The 18,149-nt window shown below is 44.1% G+C and overlaps 1 protein-coding gene across 1 annotated transcript; it reads left to right on the top strand.

The window, feature by feature from the left end:
- The first annotated feature begins 16,733 nt into the window (after window positions 1–16,733).
- tcima (transcriptional and immune response regulator a) lies at window positions 16,734–17,741 on the top strand. The gene has a single exon (XM_056290443.1). It carries the CDS (start codon window positions 16,845–16,847, stop codon window positions 17,145–17,147), a length of 303 nt encoding a protein of 100 aa, XP_056146418.1. The 5' UTR covers window positions 16,734–16,844; the 3' UTR covers window positions 17,148–17,741.
- The last annotated feature ends 408 nt before the right edge of the window (window positions 17,742–18,149 follow it).

The following is an 18,149-nucleotide window of genomic DNA, read 5'->3' as shown; positions in this document are numbered from 1 at the left end:
CCACCGAGTTAAACACAAGTAACCAATTCATAAATTATTTCAACCATCTCACATACCCTTGCAGCCACCCACTCTTCTACAATTCCAACTTGTTGTGCTTTTTAAGCTTCACTCAATTCTAACTGCAATTTGAAATACTTTATTGCTATTCCCTGCTGCTTAAACTCAAACTCTAACTGCTTATGTACTAATCCAACTTTCTATCATTTTAAAGGAATCTACCGCTCACTTACACTCATTACACTTTTCAGGCATTTCAGCTTTGCTTTTAGCTAGCATGCATGCATACATGCATACATGCATACATACATACATACATACATACATACATACATACATACATACATACATTTCCTCAGGAAATGTACGTTCTTCCAATTACAGTATTATTGTTATTCATTTAGAAAGGGTTAGCATGCAGCTTTATGTTGTTACAGCTGATGTTATCAGAACTTCCTGCCTTATCTCCTGAACCTCACCCATCTGGCGCTGTTGCTTAAAAACAATAAAAGAATTATTTCACCTGGATCTGAATCACAACCACACATCATTATCTCAACCAAAATATAAGTCGATTTGGATACAAGCAGCTGACGAATGAAATGGAAATGTACAGTCAGTGAGTATGTCTCACATTACTATAAATTATTGTTGATAAATGTATGTGGTACCACAGAGATTACTGCTAAAACAGGATGTGAATTGTTTATCGTTCATCAGAAACAAGATGGGATCACAATCTATAAACTTAATTTTAAACTTATTATGAATTTAAACTATAATAAACTTAATGGCCCAGATAATTTTGCAGTAGGGAAAGATGAAGTAAAGTACAGTAGGAGTTTTGTTGGATGCATCAACCATTACCCAGGATGTGTACAGGACTCTACCTGAGTTCACCCTGCTGTGGATCAACTTGGGTTAATTAACAAGATTGTCTGTTTGTTTGGCTTGAAGACCTGCATACACATGGCAGCACAGTGGTCCAGTAGTTAGCCCTGTTGCCTCACAGCAAGAAGGTCCTGGGTTCAAACCCCAGGCCGTCCCAAGTCCTTTCTGTGTGGAGTTTGCATGTTCTCCCTGTGTCTGCGTGGGTTTCCTCCCACCATCAAAAAAACATACATGTTAGGGTTAATACTCCTGTCTGTGCCCCTGACCAAGGCAATGTAAAGAAGAACTGGAGTTGGTCCCCGGGTGCTGCAGCTGCCCACTGCTCCTATACAATAGGATGGGATAAATGCAGAGAACAAATTCATTGTAAGAATACTGTAGCGACCTACTTTAGGCAGGTTAGACATTCACCATGTTGACCACAAACTGTCCCTTTAAGACGGTGGGTTCAGGGGTTAGCAGAAGGGGATTGTGGGTAAACGTGGGATTGAGGCGTTGGGTGGTTGTGAGCTAGCATGTCGAGCAGCCGGAGTTTACGGTTGTGAACTATGAAGTTTAAGTTTGGTGGAGGAAATAAATGACTCCACTGCTGTGTGGCGTCTCCTTTCTGTCATCCTCCACAATACGATGAGAAAATAAAGTGTCTTTCTTTCATACACATGGATCTTGATAGCGCATGAGGAAAGGATTCAGAGTCGATGTGCCATTGGGGATATCAAGAAGACAACACTCACCATAAATGTTTTGTTTGAACACGTCCACAAAATCTGCTAAAGCATTGCCAGAAAGTTAATCATCATATTTTAACTGTATAACCTCTTTCACACTGACACGAGAAGAAATATGTGTTTAAACCTGTTGCAACAAACAAAGCTCTTGTCAGTAGTGGATGCTGGGTTTTCTTTGACCTATTTCAAGCTGCGAGCAGAATTTGCCCATGATCAGAGTTAGATTAAAAAAAAAGAAAAGTCGATTAGAAAGAAGGCACTATTTGACCAGACTGGTTTTAAGTTTAAACCTTAAATTCAGTTTCATCGAGAGAAAAATTAGGGCACAGTTATTTCTTTTGTCAAGTTCCCTGCCCATAAATTGAAAAGTGATAATGTTTCACAAAAAAAACTGTGTTTTGTGGATATTCTTGTTACGTGTACCCTGTAAATGGCTTACTAGTCACTGTTTTTCATGGTTTGGCAGTGTTTGAAATGGAAAAAAAGTAAGTGCCACTACTCCCTTTATTCACGGTTTTTTATTTGTTTTATTTTATTTATTTATTATTACTTTGTTATTAGACAGTGGCAAGGTAGACAGGGAGAGAGAGAGAGAGAGAGAGAAAGAGAGGAGTATGACATGCAACAAAGGTCACCGGCTGGAACTGAACCGGCAACGTTGCGACCATGTGGCCACGCAACCATTCAGCTACGGTGCCCCCCCCCCCCCCCCCGCTTCACATGTTGGCGTGTGTATCGGTTAATCTCAGCAAATCATTATTACATTCTGAATTTCTACAGTGAATAAAATGTACTAGGGGATACTGCTGACGTTCACAACATAAATATACTTAGTCAAGGGGATAACCATTTCAATTATTCACAGAAAGTTGAGTCAGTTCTTCTGGACACAACGTTTAACGTCCAGATGAACTGATTCAACTTTGTGTGATTTCCTTACCTGGTTTATTGAGCATGTATAGAGACGTTTCAGTTATTAGAGTAAAAATATTTGACAATGTACACTAGCTTTAGTGTGTGGTGCAATGAAAGTAATCAGGCCGGGATGCCCTTAGTCCCTTGTACTCCCGGCGAAATCCGATACTTTTTCTTCTCTCTACTTCTAGTGTTTCAAACAAACTAAGCACCTCTGCATCACCATACTCTACGTCCAGCTGTCCTTCAGGCTATTATTGTAAGGTTAATGTAATGCTATTTACACTAGCCGCTGACAGAGAAAAGCAGGCAGGCGAGAACGGGAACAGGTGAGTGTCACGTAGTGCTCCCACAGTGCCCCCTGGGTAATACAGTTATTTAGGGCCATTATGAATTGCCCACAGAACCTGATATGGAGAGGGCAGAAAAGAGTACCAGCAGCTTGTGAGAAGTGCTGGTGCGCAAGAAAAGGTCACGGTACACCAAACAGTAAAATGTAGAAGTATCAGTACTGCATACTGGTCCACTTTTTTGGGCTAGGCTCCTTAGTTTCAGTGAAGGAACACCCCCCCCCCTTTTCTTCCCAATTGTACTTGGCCAATTACCCCACTCTTCCGAGCCGTCCCGGTTGCTGCTCCACCCCCTCTGCCGATCTGGGGAAGGCTGCAGACTACCACATGTCTCCTCTGATACATGTGGAGTCGCCAGCTGCTTCTTTTCACCTGACAGTGAGGAGTTTCACCAGGGGGACGGACGTGGGACGTGGGAGGATCACACTATTCCACCCAGTCCCCCGAACAGGCGCCCTGATAACCAGACGGGGCGCTAGTGCAGTGACCAGGACACATACCCACATCCGGCTTCCCTCCCGCAGACACGGCCAACTGTGTCTGTAGAGACACCCGACCAAGCTGGAGGTAACACGGGAATTCGAACCGAAGATCCCTGTTATGGTAGGCAACGGAATAGATCGCTACGCTACCCGGACGCCTATGTGAAGGAACATCTTAATGCTACAGTATACAATGACACTCTAGAGAACTGTGTGCTTCCGACTTTGTGGCAACAGTTTGGGGATGACTCTTTCCTGTTTCAGCATAATGCCCTGCACACAAAGCAGGGTCCATAAAGACATGGCTTGTTTTGCCAGATTTGGTGTGGAAGAACTTGACTGGCCTGCACAGAGTCCTGACCTCAACCCCATCCAACACTTTTGGGGTGATTGTGAACGCCAACTGTGAGCCAGGCCTTCACCCCACCTCACTAATGCTCTTGTGGCTGAATGGGAGTGAATTCCTGCAGCTGTGTTCCCAAATCTAGTGGAAAGCCTGGAGTGGAGGCTGTTATAGCAGCAAACGGGGGACCAATTCCATAGTAATGCCCATGGTTTTGGAATGAGATGTTCAACAAGCATGTACGATGTGATGTTTGGGTGTCCTCATACTTTTGGCCATGTAGCACATAGAATCAGATGATAGAAGCCGTTAGTAAAGTGACACCTGCTGGTTACTGAAATAAATACAACACATGTGCATAGAGTATATGATTCATAATGGTGCAGATAATTCATAATGGTGCAGAGATAAGTATTACCACATTTCACCAATTAGCACATTTTACATTGCACATCCTGTCTTAAATGGAGAAAAGGCAAGTGCTCGTGTGCAGCGGCAAGAGACGGTGCATGACACTGCTGCCTGTTATTACCACACATTTCTTTAGTCACTCTTAACGTTTACCGCGTGTGATTATAGGCATGTAAATATCATATTATTATGGTAGCATTCTATGCATATGATCCTAAACTTGTGAAATGGTCTCCCATTGGAATTGAGAACAGCAACTGCAATAGCAATTGGTATACGTTTTTACTCGAAAATTCATCTTCTTAATGGTGTTTTCACTTACATGATAAACGCTTCTTCCTTTAGTGACCACAATTTGCGACGCATAGCCCACAGCGGCAGCTGCGTGGCGCCATGGGGAAAAAATACTTATTTTATATCATTTTTAAGACATAATCCAGAAAAATAAGCCCCGTTTTTATAAATTGTGTCAGTTATGTTATTATGTCTTTTTTTGTTCTATAACCGTACTGGAATAGTTTCTTTTTTTTCCTATCTGCATTACATAACGCCCGTTACTGTATTCCGTTACTCTGCAAGCCTGATGTCGCTGTCCCATTTCACCCATCCATTTTACAACATATGCATCCATATCACTTCCAATATGACACAACCATTCCACATTATACGTACTAAAATCACCCTCCATTTGGCAAGTCCATGTCTCATTACATATCTGTGTATCCATATAACTTTCATTTCCCATTTCCATCTCACTGCATTTAGATTCATATTATTAATCACCTGCCCTAAATGATGAAAGTGAAATGAAAGCGATATCATGACTCTTTTTAAGCTGCTTTTTCCTCCTCCAGACTCTCATTTGCCCAGCCAGTCACACCTGTATACCACCATAGAGTATTACCACTATATTACCACTATAGAGTGGCTAATCTAATCTGCTTGCATGCTAGAGAAAGGTTTGTATTACATTTTTTTTTGGGGGGGGGGGGTTCCCCCCCTTTCTCCCCAATTGTACCTGGCCAATCACCCCGCTCTCTGAGCCGTCCCGGTCGCTGCTCTACCCCCTCTGCTGATCCGGGGAGGGCTGCAGACTACCACATGCTTCTTCTCTTACATATGGAGTTGCCACCCGCCTCATCACATTTTCTTTTTATAAATCTTATAAATCCATATACTTTTTGTTATCCTGAGTTTTTTCCTTTTTTTTTTTTTTACATGGTGACGTTGGTGACGTGGCTTGGGTCCTGGGCTGTTCCGGTGGCGTCTGGAGACTGCTTGGCATCCTGTGCATAATATTCTTCATACATTTTTTAATTCCATTATAATTCTGTTTATCCTCGTTCAATGTTGTATTGTGTAAATTGTGTAAACACAACATCCATGGCATGTTGTCTGTCTTGGGGGAGAGATCCCTCCTTTGTTGCTCTCCCTGTTAAAGGTCTTTTTTTTAGGGAGTTGTTCCTTATCCGATGAGAGGGTCTAAGGACAGGATGTTGTATTGCTGTAAAGCCCACTGAGGCAAATTTGTAATTTGTGATATTGAGCTTTACAAATAAAATTCTCTTGACTTGACTTCTTTTCACCTGCCAGTGAGGAGTTTCACCAGGGGGACGAAGTGCGTGGTAGGATCACGCTATTCCTATTCTCCGCAGTGCCCCCCCGCCTGCACAGGAGCCACGACAGACCAGAGGAGGCGCTAGTGCAGCAACCAGGACAAATACCCACATCCGGCTTCCCATCCACAGACACGGCCAATTGTGTCTGTAGGGTCGCCCGACCAAGCCGGAGGTAACACGGGGATTCGAACCGGCAATTCCCGTGTTGTATTCATATTTACTCATAAATATATCAGTAAAATGAGTCCCTTGGACCTGTGGCTAGGATACTGTTCAAAAGAGACGAAAATAAAAAACGGTGTTGATGACCCCTTTGACCTTTTTATGGACGCAACTTTAAATATCACCACAAGATGGCGGTGTGTTATCGCAATACTCCCTGTAAGCGTTCACATGTTTGCCCTGCCAGCCTGGCTGCCCAGCTGGAGGCAAGATAGGAGCGTTATCTGGCTGGGCTGGGGGAGGACAGCGGGCAGGAACGACCGGTTTCTCTGTGGGAAAACACGAGTCAGTTAATATGAAGGACGAGTAACATTTTAGTCCATGCCATCTACAGCCTGATCTAGATGTTAGATAAAGGGGCTGCTTGCAGGCTTGTCTCTGGTTTCACCATGCCACTGCCAGGCCCATACTATTATAGAGCAACGGGCTTGGATCCAAGTCAAATATCTTGTGTGTACCTGGCTGAACGTAACAGGAGGCGATTCTGACCGATTACTGTTGTCACGTGACGTGCATCCTTAACATCCTTCACGTGGCCCTGTTCTAAACAATGCTATTATGTTGTCTGCAACCAAGAGATATTGAAAGCTTATTGTGAAAATATAACACTATGCGTACTGCATGGTAGATGGGACCATCTTTGGTATTTATACTCCTTTTTTCAGTTTGTATACCATTATTATGCTTTTGAGCAAACTATTTCACAACACGAGTCAGTCAAAATCTGGTGCACCATCTCTCACGAGGATCAGCTTTCCAAATATTTGAACGTTAGCATATTGATGACATGGCCTGAACATAATGTTGTATTCATTCCTCCTCTCTTTTACAACTGGTCTCTCACATCTGCACATTAAAATTCAGCTAAGTGATGCAGTAATGGTCTGCTCTGCGAGTGCAAGACGAATGTGTCTCCTTTGTCTACATTTACATTACGCAGTGCTATTCTGGGCTTGAGAAAAACGAGAGTGTTGTGGAGGATGTGAGGACATGCAGCTGCACCAGTTGGTACACATGGAGGTTATTTCTGACATGTGCTGCTTTGCAGACAAAAAAAAAAACTGATGACACATGTTCACGTTTCACTTTCTTGTTATTTCTGATAAATTCTGAATCTAATCAATACAATAAGTATTGTAGCTCTAATAGTGGTCTAATATTGGAAAAGTGAACTCTTTCACTCTTTTCTTTTTCTATCTAGCGCCCTTCTCATCAGGTGTCTTAACAGCAAGGCCACACCATGAGGCTTTGCTGTTGAGGTGTGAAGTTTTTTCATTTTAATTTTACCTATCGTTGGTACCCGCTGTCTGACCTGCTTTCTCCGTCATCTGGCAGGCCTGGCAGACGCCCAAGACCCTTGCGGTACGGTGCGTTAAGTCACCCGCTAGATTGATTTCTTTCGCTGGCTGACCGGTTTGAACCAGTCAGAAGCCGCAACCAGCACGGCTCTCAGTTCCACATCCAGCCTGCCACGCTAAGCACTATTAAAACTCCCTGAGCTCATAGTATTTCCTTAGGTCTGCTTGGTAGGCTTACCCATTGTGTTTAATCCATCTGGCTTGATTACTTCTGTTAAATGCTGAATGGTGTGGGACCGAATTGCTTTCCGCGTACACGTTGCGTTACGTGTGCACGTTGGGATGGGATTGTTGTGCTGTGTTTGGTGTTTGAAGTGGGCCGCTGCGTCTTTCGCAACGAAACCGCTCTGTTCTGCTGGAGAGCAGATTTGATCCCTTCAGTGTCTAATTTGCTTATCCTGTAAGGTTTGCTAACACCAGGCAGGTCAACAGCGAGACAACTTGATGGGATTTCTTTTTGCCAACATTTAACCCCATATAACTCATAATCATGTATTCATGTTACGTTTCTTTCTTTTCTATTGCATAATTGTTTTGTTTTGTTTTGTTCTTTTACCTAATCACCACATTCCTGGTGGAGAGCTACAACTGATCATGACTTAACCGCTTGCTTTTGCAAAAACTAACCTATCTGCTCAGTTTGGGACAAGGCATACTTCATTTTTTTTTAACCCCCTTTTTCTCCTCAATTGTACCTGGCCAATAATCCTGCTCTCTGAGCTGTCCCGGTCGCTGCTCCACCCCCTCTGCTGATCCGGGGAGGGCTGCAGGCTACCACATATCTCCTCTGATACATGTGGAGTCGCCAGCAACTTCTTTTCACTTGACAGTGAGCAGTTTCTCCAGGGGGAAGTAGCGTGTGGGAGGACACACTATTCCCCCCCAGTCCCCCCGAACAGGCACCCCAACCGACCAGAGGAGGCACTAGGGAAGTGACCAGGACACATACCCATATCCGGCTTACCACCCATAGACATGGCCAATTGTGTCTGTAGGGACACCCGATCAAGCCAAGTAACACGGGGATTCGAACAGGCGATCCCTACCAGGCAACGGAATAGACTGCTATGCTACCCGGATGCCCCGCATACCTTAATCTTAATTTGCAGTGACATATGCATTATGTTAATGACATCATGATTTTATTGTACAAATATACTTTTACTCTTATGTTTTACTGTTCATATTTTATATTCTTTATGTTATTATGTTTCCTTTACATATATTTTTATATTCATATGTGTCACTTATTTTATATTGTATTTTAAGCTTGTGCAGCACTTTGGTTCAACTGTGGTTGTTTTAAATGTGCTATATAAATAAACTTGACTTGAACTGACTTGACCTGTATCGTGTCAGCATGTGTTGTATTTAACGTATTACGTGCTGTAGTCCTCTTAAAAACTGAATTGTGTTCCCTTAAACGATTGGGGCCCTCGCTACAGGTGACTGCACTGTTCAGAGACGTATTCACCTCCCTAAAGTCTCTCTTTTCCTTGACTTCAGCCTGAGACCCACCAGCCCACTGTTGACGGGCACTTTCGTTGAGATGGCACCAGCCCAATAAGCATCGCCTCATTGTCTCATCACAGCTGACCATCCAACATCCAGCGTCATTTATGGACCTCTTGGTTGGTGGTACAATGGAGGTTAGAGAGCAAAGCTATTGTCAGAGTGTCCTTGAGCAAGGCACTTCATCAGAAAACATTAACTGGAGCTTTTCGGGGGCCACTGTGAGAATACAAGTTAGACTGCTGCTGTCAATGGGGTGTTTACTTCAACCAAATTTACTGCAACTCCTATAAAATATATAATATATAGGGATTAATAAATGGATAATAGGGCACTTAGCTGTTACAATAGTTGTTTACATTAGAAGATCGTTTAAAATATCGATAAAGGTCTTGTAAATTTTAAACGACTGTTAATAGCATTACAAGGGAAACACAACATTAGAAAACAAAATGAAGTTAGAACGTCAACTCAACTTTAACCTGGAGGTTAAAGCTTAGGCACAAAAGTCCTAAATGATTAAAGTCAAGTCTTTTGGTCGGGACAGTCCAGTCTGGTACGTGATATCAGGAAGAAGTGAAATTTAGATTAAGAAAATGAAGAAGATACTAGCGTTACAAGACTTATCAACAAAACAGTTATTGATATTTTCAAGCTGTCTGCTAATGTTAATGAGTATTGTGAGAGATTATAAGTGGCGTATCAATTCCTAATCACCACAGTATTCACAGCTTCTCAGTGTATAGCGTGAGCTTATTTGCTAAGTCAAGGCACCGTTAGTTTCCATGTAGCTGTCTGAATAGGGAGCTGTTCAGTGAACAGAAGATATATCAATCACATCCAGGCTCCAAAATGCCCCGTCCGACAACTCACAACTGCAAGCGAGTGGCTCACCAACATTGTGTGGAGACTGTTGCTGTCTTTAGTATAAGCAGGAAGTCACAACCTACTAATCTAAATGACTCACTGCTTGTTTACTAGGACGATGCTATGGTGACCATACAACCATACTACTCTATTGGCATCCTCTCTCTCTCTGTGTGTGTCTCTCTCTCTGTCTCTCTGTCTCTCTCGCTCTCTCAATTAATTTAAATTAGTTTCAGCTGAATTCGATTCACTTGAGTTCAAATCAGTTCATTTCATTTCAGTTTAGTTCATTCGATCGACGCTTTATTGGTGTGGTACAGTAATTCTACACACATTGCCAAAGCAGAAGATAACATGACAAAATAACGTTGAACGATAACAAATAAGATTTTAACAGATTGTAATATTTACAATATTAGAATGCTCTTTCCTCTCTGCTTTGACAGCAGTTGACATAATTTGCGGCTAATATTGCCCAATGTATTTCCTCTCCACATAAATAAGGGGTATTTCCTTTGAGAACTATGGAGATTAACAAAGTCATGGTATATCTGGCTTATTTCTTTCAAAATATGTCACTTTTATCTCTTTATATCGGTGAACAGCGAACTATTGTTCAACTTCTCCTTGTTGACAGAAAGGACATGGCCTGGCCTCCTGGCAGCTCAACTCAGTCGGTACAATGTGAAGGATTTTCATTTACACTGGATAGATGACATGCTAGCATGTAGTTTATTCTCTCTCTCTCTCTCTCTCTCTCTCTCTCTCTCTCTCTCTCTCTCTCTCTCTCTCTCTCTCTCTCTCTCTCTCTCTCTCTCTCTCTCTCTCTCTCTCTCTCTCTCTCTCTCTCTCTCTCTCTCTCTCTCTCTCTCTCTCTCTCTCTCTCTCTCTCTCTCTCTCTCTCTCTCTCTCTCTCTCCCTCTCTCGGGTGTTTCTATGGGGATAGTTGCAAGGCACATGAGCGCCAGATAAGCTGTCACACTGTCACACATAATGCAGTTAAGGTAACCTGACCCAGGGCTGAAGGCCCGCCAAAAACACAAACACACACATACTCTCTCGCTCTCTCTCTCTCTCTCTCTGCTAATGATAAACAGACATGGTAACAGTTTCTGTGTGCATGTCCATATATGTCTTTTAAACTTGTTTTGGTCCATGTGCTGACCTTTAAACTGTGCTGAAATGACAGTATTCTGTCTCAGATGCAGCGCCCTTGGTCATCCATAACCACCGTCAATCATAAGGTTTGTCAGCACGCTTTGTGCTTGTGGCATTTTAGGATGTTCTATTGCTATCTGGAAGTCTGGATCAGTTCCTTTGTTTCACTGAAGAAGAAAAAAAGGACAGTGAATTATCAAGTGAATATACTGAAGATGAGAGGGGGAAAGACAGAGTGAATAATGAGATCCCTCCTGCAGTGAACCGGACTGTAAAAGCGGACTTAAAGGGGGCTGCTGTGGACTAGGCGGTCCATAACCAGTGGATGTCCCTCCTGACCTCCAGTAAACCGGTAACCCTAATACGATCCACCTGATACCATGGGGCCTCTGGATGTGTTGGCAGAGTTTGGCCACGACTGGAGAGCGACGCGTGGACAGATGTAGCCCGGCCCTTGGCGCTCCGGGTGCAGCCAGCCGTGATAGGAGAGGAGTTTCACACGCTGCACAGCCGTTTGGCAGCCGGATCAAGCCGGTTCAGTGTAATGCTGCCTGGGTGCCCATGAGGCCACGTGGAGCATAGTCATTTAATCTGTCTTTCCCTGAGGGAGAGATCAAGGGAGGGAGGGAGGGAGGGGCTGCAGAGGAAGCATGGACTTGCTGTTTGCTTTGCGTGCCAGTGTCACCATCTGACTCTATTGTTGAGCAACCTTGCTTCACCAGCCATCTGTGCCGACCAACCAGCAGTATTTTACAAAACACATTCCACTACCCAAAAAAAAAAGAGTTGCTTATCCCATTATTTTTTTTTAAGATTCATGCTCATGTTTTTTCTGGCAAACAGATGAGTCCTTCTGTGTTACCGTCAAGCAACCAGACCCAACACTGATAGCGCTGGGCAGAACCGAATAGTGCTTATGCTCACAGCATAACAAAGCAGGTTTTAACTGGTGTCGAAAAGAATGCACCGATATGTCTGCTGGCTCATGAGAGCTTACATACTATGAGAAGTATTGAAGAGGTGTTACCGGGAACTGTGGTTACAGTCAGAACACAAACACGCACACACGCACACACACACACACACACACACACACACACACACACACACACACACACACACACACACACACACACACACACACACACACATATATACAGGCCTCTGGCATCTCTAATCATCTCCAAATATTCCCTCCCTTCCGGTGCAAATGTTGCATAAGGAGCAACTTACTAAACAGTGTCATAAATGCTGGATGATTTCTGCCAGTGGCACAGATTCCTCCGAGGTCCTCTAATCAGTCGTTCAAACACAGGCCTCTACAAAGATGTGTTACTGTAAACACACAGCCAGGAAGGCTTTGTGAGTGTTTCCAAGACGCACCGCGTTGCTGCCTCACATCCATTACCATGCTATGGGTCATTTAAGTCCCTTTACCATTGCAAAAGCCTGATCCGCTTGGCGGAGGACTCTCTTGTTCTCCTGCTGACATTGTCCTTATTGTGTTGTGCGCTGATTTCACGGGCTTATCAACATTTCTTTGTGCTATCGATGTACTTAATTAGGATTTATGCCACCCTTATCTTGCGTTATTTTTAAAATCTGTAACGTCTCTGATAAAGCAGTCTCTGCCCACCAAGTCTATTGGTTGCTGATATCATGTTACTTATTCAGCCGGTTACGCAATCAAATCAGCAAACAGTGGCTGAAAGGTTTACTTTCAAAACACTACATGAAACCGAGGTTCATCATAATCATTTTTTTGTTTTCTTGAATCAAGCACCGCCTTGGACCTTGACTGACACCTGTGGTTGACTTTGCGTTGGCTGTACAGTTTTAATTTGTTCCATTAGTAGCATCTTTAGCCTCCTAGCAGTGGCGCTGGTTAGACTCCAACAGAGCCTGTGTGTATGTTGTGCATTATCTTCATTTCCTTTCTTCCTTAAAGTACAGAATGGTAAAATGACCTCCGATTCCTAATCGAGAGCACTTTTTACACAGGCGATGCCTCGTTTTGAGTATACTACGCGCATGATTCTAATACTTGCACGCAAAATACAAAGTAAATGTAAGGCGTGCATGTGAGCTGCTGTCATTCAGGTGCATGCGCTGCAGTTGCTTCAAGCTAATCCGACTTAATGCTGACGACTGTGAAAACCAGGATGCATAAGAATCATAAACACGATGGAGTGGCGTTGCACGGCTAAAAAAACAAACATGTATAAATTTAAAAAAAGATGATGACACAAAATAATATTTGAGAGTATGAATTGATGAAGCGTAGGCAAGATTTCCTAATTTTGAGGAACTTATCACGGATTAAGGATGACTTGATTTTTCAAGAGTATGATTTTTTTTGGGGGGGGGGGGTTACCCTCCTTTTTCATCCCGATTGTACCCAGCCAATTACTCCACTCTTCCCGAGCCTTCCCGGTCGCTGCTCCATCCCCTCTGCCAATCTGGGGAGGGCTGTAGACTACCACATGCCTCCTCCTTCCATAAATGTGGAGTTGCCAACCGCTTTTCACCTGACAGTGAGGAGTTTCACCAGGGGACGTAGCACATGGGAGGATCCCGCTATTCCCCCAAACAGGCACCCGACCAACCAGAGGAGGCGCTAGTGCAGCAACCAGGACACACACCCACATCCGGCTTCACACCCGCATACATGGCCAATTGTGTCTGTAGGGAAGCCAGACCAAGCTGGAGGTAACACGGTGATTTAAACCGACGATCCCCATGTTGGTATGCAACAGAATAGACCGCCACACTACCCAGACGCCCCCAAGAATGTGATTTTTAACTATTTTGTGGACACCATTTTTAAAATATACGCTTGTATTACCGTGTTTTAGCTTCCTGCTTAATTTGGCCAATCCTGGACTCCATATTATAGACTGTTTTGTAGCTTTGTTGAATTCAATGTGATGTATGTGAGTAACCCGGTACTCACGGGTTACTCACGGCAAGAAGGTCCTGGGTTCGAACCCCACTGTTGTCCAACCTTGGGGTCATCCCAGGTCGTCCTCTGTGTGGAGTTTGCATGTTCTCCCTGTGTCTGCGGTGTTTTCTCCGGGTGCTCCGGTTTCCCCCACCATCAAAAAGGCATGCATATTAGGGTTTATACTCCTGTCTGTGCCCTTGACCGAGGCAGGGCAAGACGAACTGGAGTTGGTTGCCGGGTGCTGCACGGCGGCTGCCCACTGCTCCTAGCTACATACTAGCTAGGATGGGTTAAATGCTGAGTGTAATTTCCCCACAGGGATTAATAAAGTATCTCCAAAAAAAAAACCCAAAAAAAAACACTGTGTCCGAACTTGACAAGTGAAATTGATTTTGCTTCTGATTGTGATCAATGATGACCTCCTTACTGAGTACAACAGGCTGGGAATAAACCAAAACCTGGCAATAAACCAAAACCTGGCAGACGGGCATGTTACATAACCAGTGGGCCATAAAGGAACAGAAATATTATTTGAGAGAATTTCAACAACCAACTTACTTTTTCTAGACCTGTATAGTCTTTTCCAGTGTCGGTTCAGTGTTATTGCTCGTGTTTACCCTCATAATACATGCTGTATTTTTTACATATTCTACAATTAACTACATGCTTAGCTATCATGTTCTGGTCAACATATTCTGATTCTTAGGTGTGGTGATGTGAGCAGGTTCTGCATACAGTGCACATTATTTAATATACTTTTATGATCTTTCTACCCTATCCCTTGTTCCATATTTTGTCATCTTTTCATGCCCTATATAATTTTTTTTTTTTGCTATCTTTAATTCTCAACATATTTCTTCAAATGCTGTGTCAATTTAAGTTCCCTATAGGGCTCATCCTATTTCATTTTATCCAATCTAATTACTTGTTAAGAGGACTCCTAAAATGTGTGACGTTGTTCAGGTATCATATTACCTCCCTTTTTTTTCATAAAGACTTGTCATCTTTGAGTGGATGAGACAGTATCTCAGGGTATAGCTGTTCATACCAGCAGTATGCACATTGCACAGTTTCATTCAAACTGAGATGGCGTGTCTGCAAAAAGAAGCAAATCTGCACAGGGTTCACTAGGGAGTAAAGCGACGCCCTCAAGGGGAAGACTGATGACAGAACCTTTGACACCGGTTAAATTTAACCTCTTTGTTATGATAAAGCGTGAATACTTTGGCCAGGCCAGCAGAATAGAACCAGCGGCTCAAGGCTGCCATTTCCGTTTCCCCGCCAGAAGATCTCATTGTGCTGTGTCTGTCTGGGTGCCGCAGACCAGCTCTCGGGGTCTTTACATTTGCACACACCCCCCCTTTTTTTCCCCCTTCTTCTCTCTGACTCCCTTTTCCGGGACCGCATTGGTATTCACCGTCTCTAGTAATAACTGTCATGCTAGCCTGAGACAGACAAAGTATTCTGTGGCGACACAATGTTCAGACAGATAGGGAGGGTGGGGGGGGGGGGGTGGGACAAAAAAAAAACTGGCAACCAGGATCTTGGTGTTGTTTTACTGCAGTCTGTCACTGGGCAGACTCAGCATGGGTCTCTGGCTATTGTTCAACTCAGCACAGTCAGTCAATGCCAAATGCCAGGCATTCCAGGCCCTGGTACTACAACTGCATTCTCCACAAAGCCCCAGGGAATAAAATACACTTCCTGAAACAAGCACAGAAAGCCCCCTTTTCTCCTTCTCTTTCCTCAGCCATATAAGGCAGAAAGCTCTACTTGCTACATTCACAAGTGCTTGTTGTAACAGGGAATCCCCCCCTACCCCCCACCCCAGCTAACAGCTGTGTTTGCTAAATACACGGGTATTGATGAGGATGAGGTTTATCCACTTCTCCACAAACTCGATGTTTATGTGGTGGGTGCGATGGTCTGGGGTCCCGGTGGGGGAAAACACCTCTCAATCTTATCAGCAGTCATCAGCTGAGCTGGGCCATCCGTCACTCCGCTCCTTCAGAGTGATTGTAAACATAAGTCACCTTCCCTCCCTACGGCCAACCAAAACAGGAAGGCAAATAACATGCTAACTGGAATATGGAGATTTGATCTGCTTCACTTTAATCACGCTAATGGGAAATGGATATGAGAGGTGGGTTTTGGTCCCTGCTGTGAGAAACTAAAAATAGAAGTCTTATTCCCTGGCATCAGTTTTTAAACAAGTCTCACTACGTATTTCTGGTATTCATCATTAGATGAGTATTTTTGTAATACTAATGCTGTGGGAGTCTCTCGGGCCTCAACATGTTAGTGCTATATCTATTTTTAGAGGGCAGCATAACAGGAGTATCTCAGATACAGCTATCCAGACAGGTCTTGGGTAGCTCAACTGTCCTGTTCTATTCTACATTAACTACTAATCCCAGCTACACATGAAACCGTAATTGCATGGTAAGAATAAAAACAAAACAACAGCAGGTTTCTGGATGGAGAGCCAAGTTGTATAGACATGTTTGTATGGGTGGAAGGTCAACAACTTTTATTTACCTTATTCGCATGCTAGCTGTGAATCATCAGCCTTCGGTGCTTTGGCAAACAACGTACAACAACTTGGGACACGCAAACGAGTCAAATGGCTATCACGTGCATCAAAACTGACACCCTCTTCCCGTATAACAAACACCACGGGGAGATCCATCATTCGTTGACAGTCATACATAACTATCAGGTTTTCTCACATTTGTATGCACAGGAGAGAGAGGGGTTGTGGACACTCCGCAAGCGGTTTCATCATTAGACTGTGCGGCGTCCTCCCTGCCGGTGATGGGTGTGCGCACAGCGCGGGTGGAGGCGGTGCCTGCTGTGAGTAAACGAGAGCGCTGACGTCACATCTGCAAGCGGGCCCCGACAAAGCAGCTATAAATACCCGGCGACAGGCAGTTGTTGTTCACTTCAGACTGCCGACTCGGTGCGCACCGTGAACGAAACGAACAAAGCCTCCAAGGGGAAAAAACAAAACAAAACCCAAAACAAAACAAAACAACGGAGCCAGGATGTCCAACTACGCGTACTGCGAGTCCCGGCGCGTCAGCCCCGCCGTCCACGGGAACAAGTTTGACACGGCGCACCGCAAGAGAGCCGTGGCCAACATCTTTGAAAACGTCAACCAGGACGCGCTGATGAGGCTCTTCCAGAAAACGGGCGACATGAAAGCGGAGGAGCGGGTGAGGAGCATCTTCTCTTTCACCCAGGACCCCGAGGAGACGGCCAAAGCGCTCATGGCGCTCAAGCAGCGAAAGAAGGACAAGTTCCTGCAGATTGCGGGCATGGTGCGGCAGCTGCTCAAAATGCGTTGACTGTTTCGTCTCTGTCGGCTCTGCGAGAGCCGCATTTTAACGCACTATCACCGGTACTGATGTCAGGTGGTGTACCTGTAACACCTGGCGCCGGACACGGCAGCGTCGGGTTGGACGTGAAGCCAAGCCAACGAACGGCCCGAGGGCCACAAAGCATGTCACTATTGGAAGAGGACGAGAGGTGACAGTACGAGGCGGGGTCGTGCCGAGTAACAAAGGGCTGGAGAGAGCGCGACGGCATGATTGGAACTATGAAGGGCTGTTCTTCAGCAGACCCCTGCGTTCCAGCTCGAGACCACTGGCATTCCCAAACAATGCGTGACTCTGAACCGCACCTTATGCAGGTGCACGCTGAAGCGTTGATGCTGGTGCACGACTGCAACAAGACTTGAGAAACTGCCTAAAAAAAACAATGCCTGTCCTATCGAAAATGCCTTGTTCCTGCAATACCTTCGTTGTTGTAACATCAACACTATTCATTAGTGGTCACTGGTGTCTTTTGTCACAGCCATGTTGTAGCACAAAATGCATTGCAAATATGAAATGTCGCCTTTTTTCTTTCTTTTTTTGCCATTTCTAATAAATTATTTTATATGAAAATTGAACCCTCTCTTTAGTTATTCATGCACCAGCATTGCCATGATTTACCACAACAGGTCCACACATCTTTTTGGTCTACTGCCGTTGCGTTAACTCCTTTAAAATGACAGTATACATTAGTCATTAATTCAAGAGCTTGTGTGGCTCATGTAGTTATTATGGGATTTCAATGTGAGGCTTATAATTACATTAGTCCACAGTAGGCAACATGAAGAACAAGCAGTTTGTGACGATAACATTTGACCTACCGTCCTCTTGACCTTCAGTACTAAAAGGTCAAGAGAGAGCACATGGATCCTTATCAGTTTTTTGGGGGTTTTTTTTGGAGGTAATATAACGGGTAACATAATTTCACAGCATCTTTATAGATTACACACGATAAACAAGTCATTTATAGTCTCA

Source organism: Lampris incognitus, chromosome 1, assembly GCF_029633865.1.
Source record: "Lampris incognitus isolate fLamInc1 chromosome 1, fLamInc1.hap2, whole genome shotgun sequence".
In the NCBI taxonomy this organism is placed as follows: Eukaryota; Metazoa; Chordata; class Actinopteri; order Lampriformes; family Lampridae; genus Lampris; species Lampris incognitus.
Note: the sequence above shows the minus strand (reverse complement) of the source record. Positions and strands in the feature narration are given on the sequence as shown.

Excerpts from the sequence above, each read along its gene's own strand:
- tcima (XM_056290443.1), top strand. The coding sequence starts at position 16,845 with ATGTCCAACTACGCGTACTGCGAGTCCCGGCGCGTCAGCCCCGCCGTC.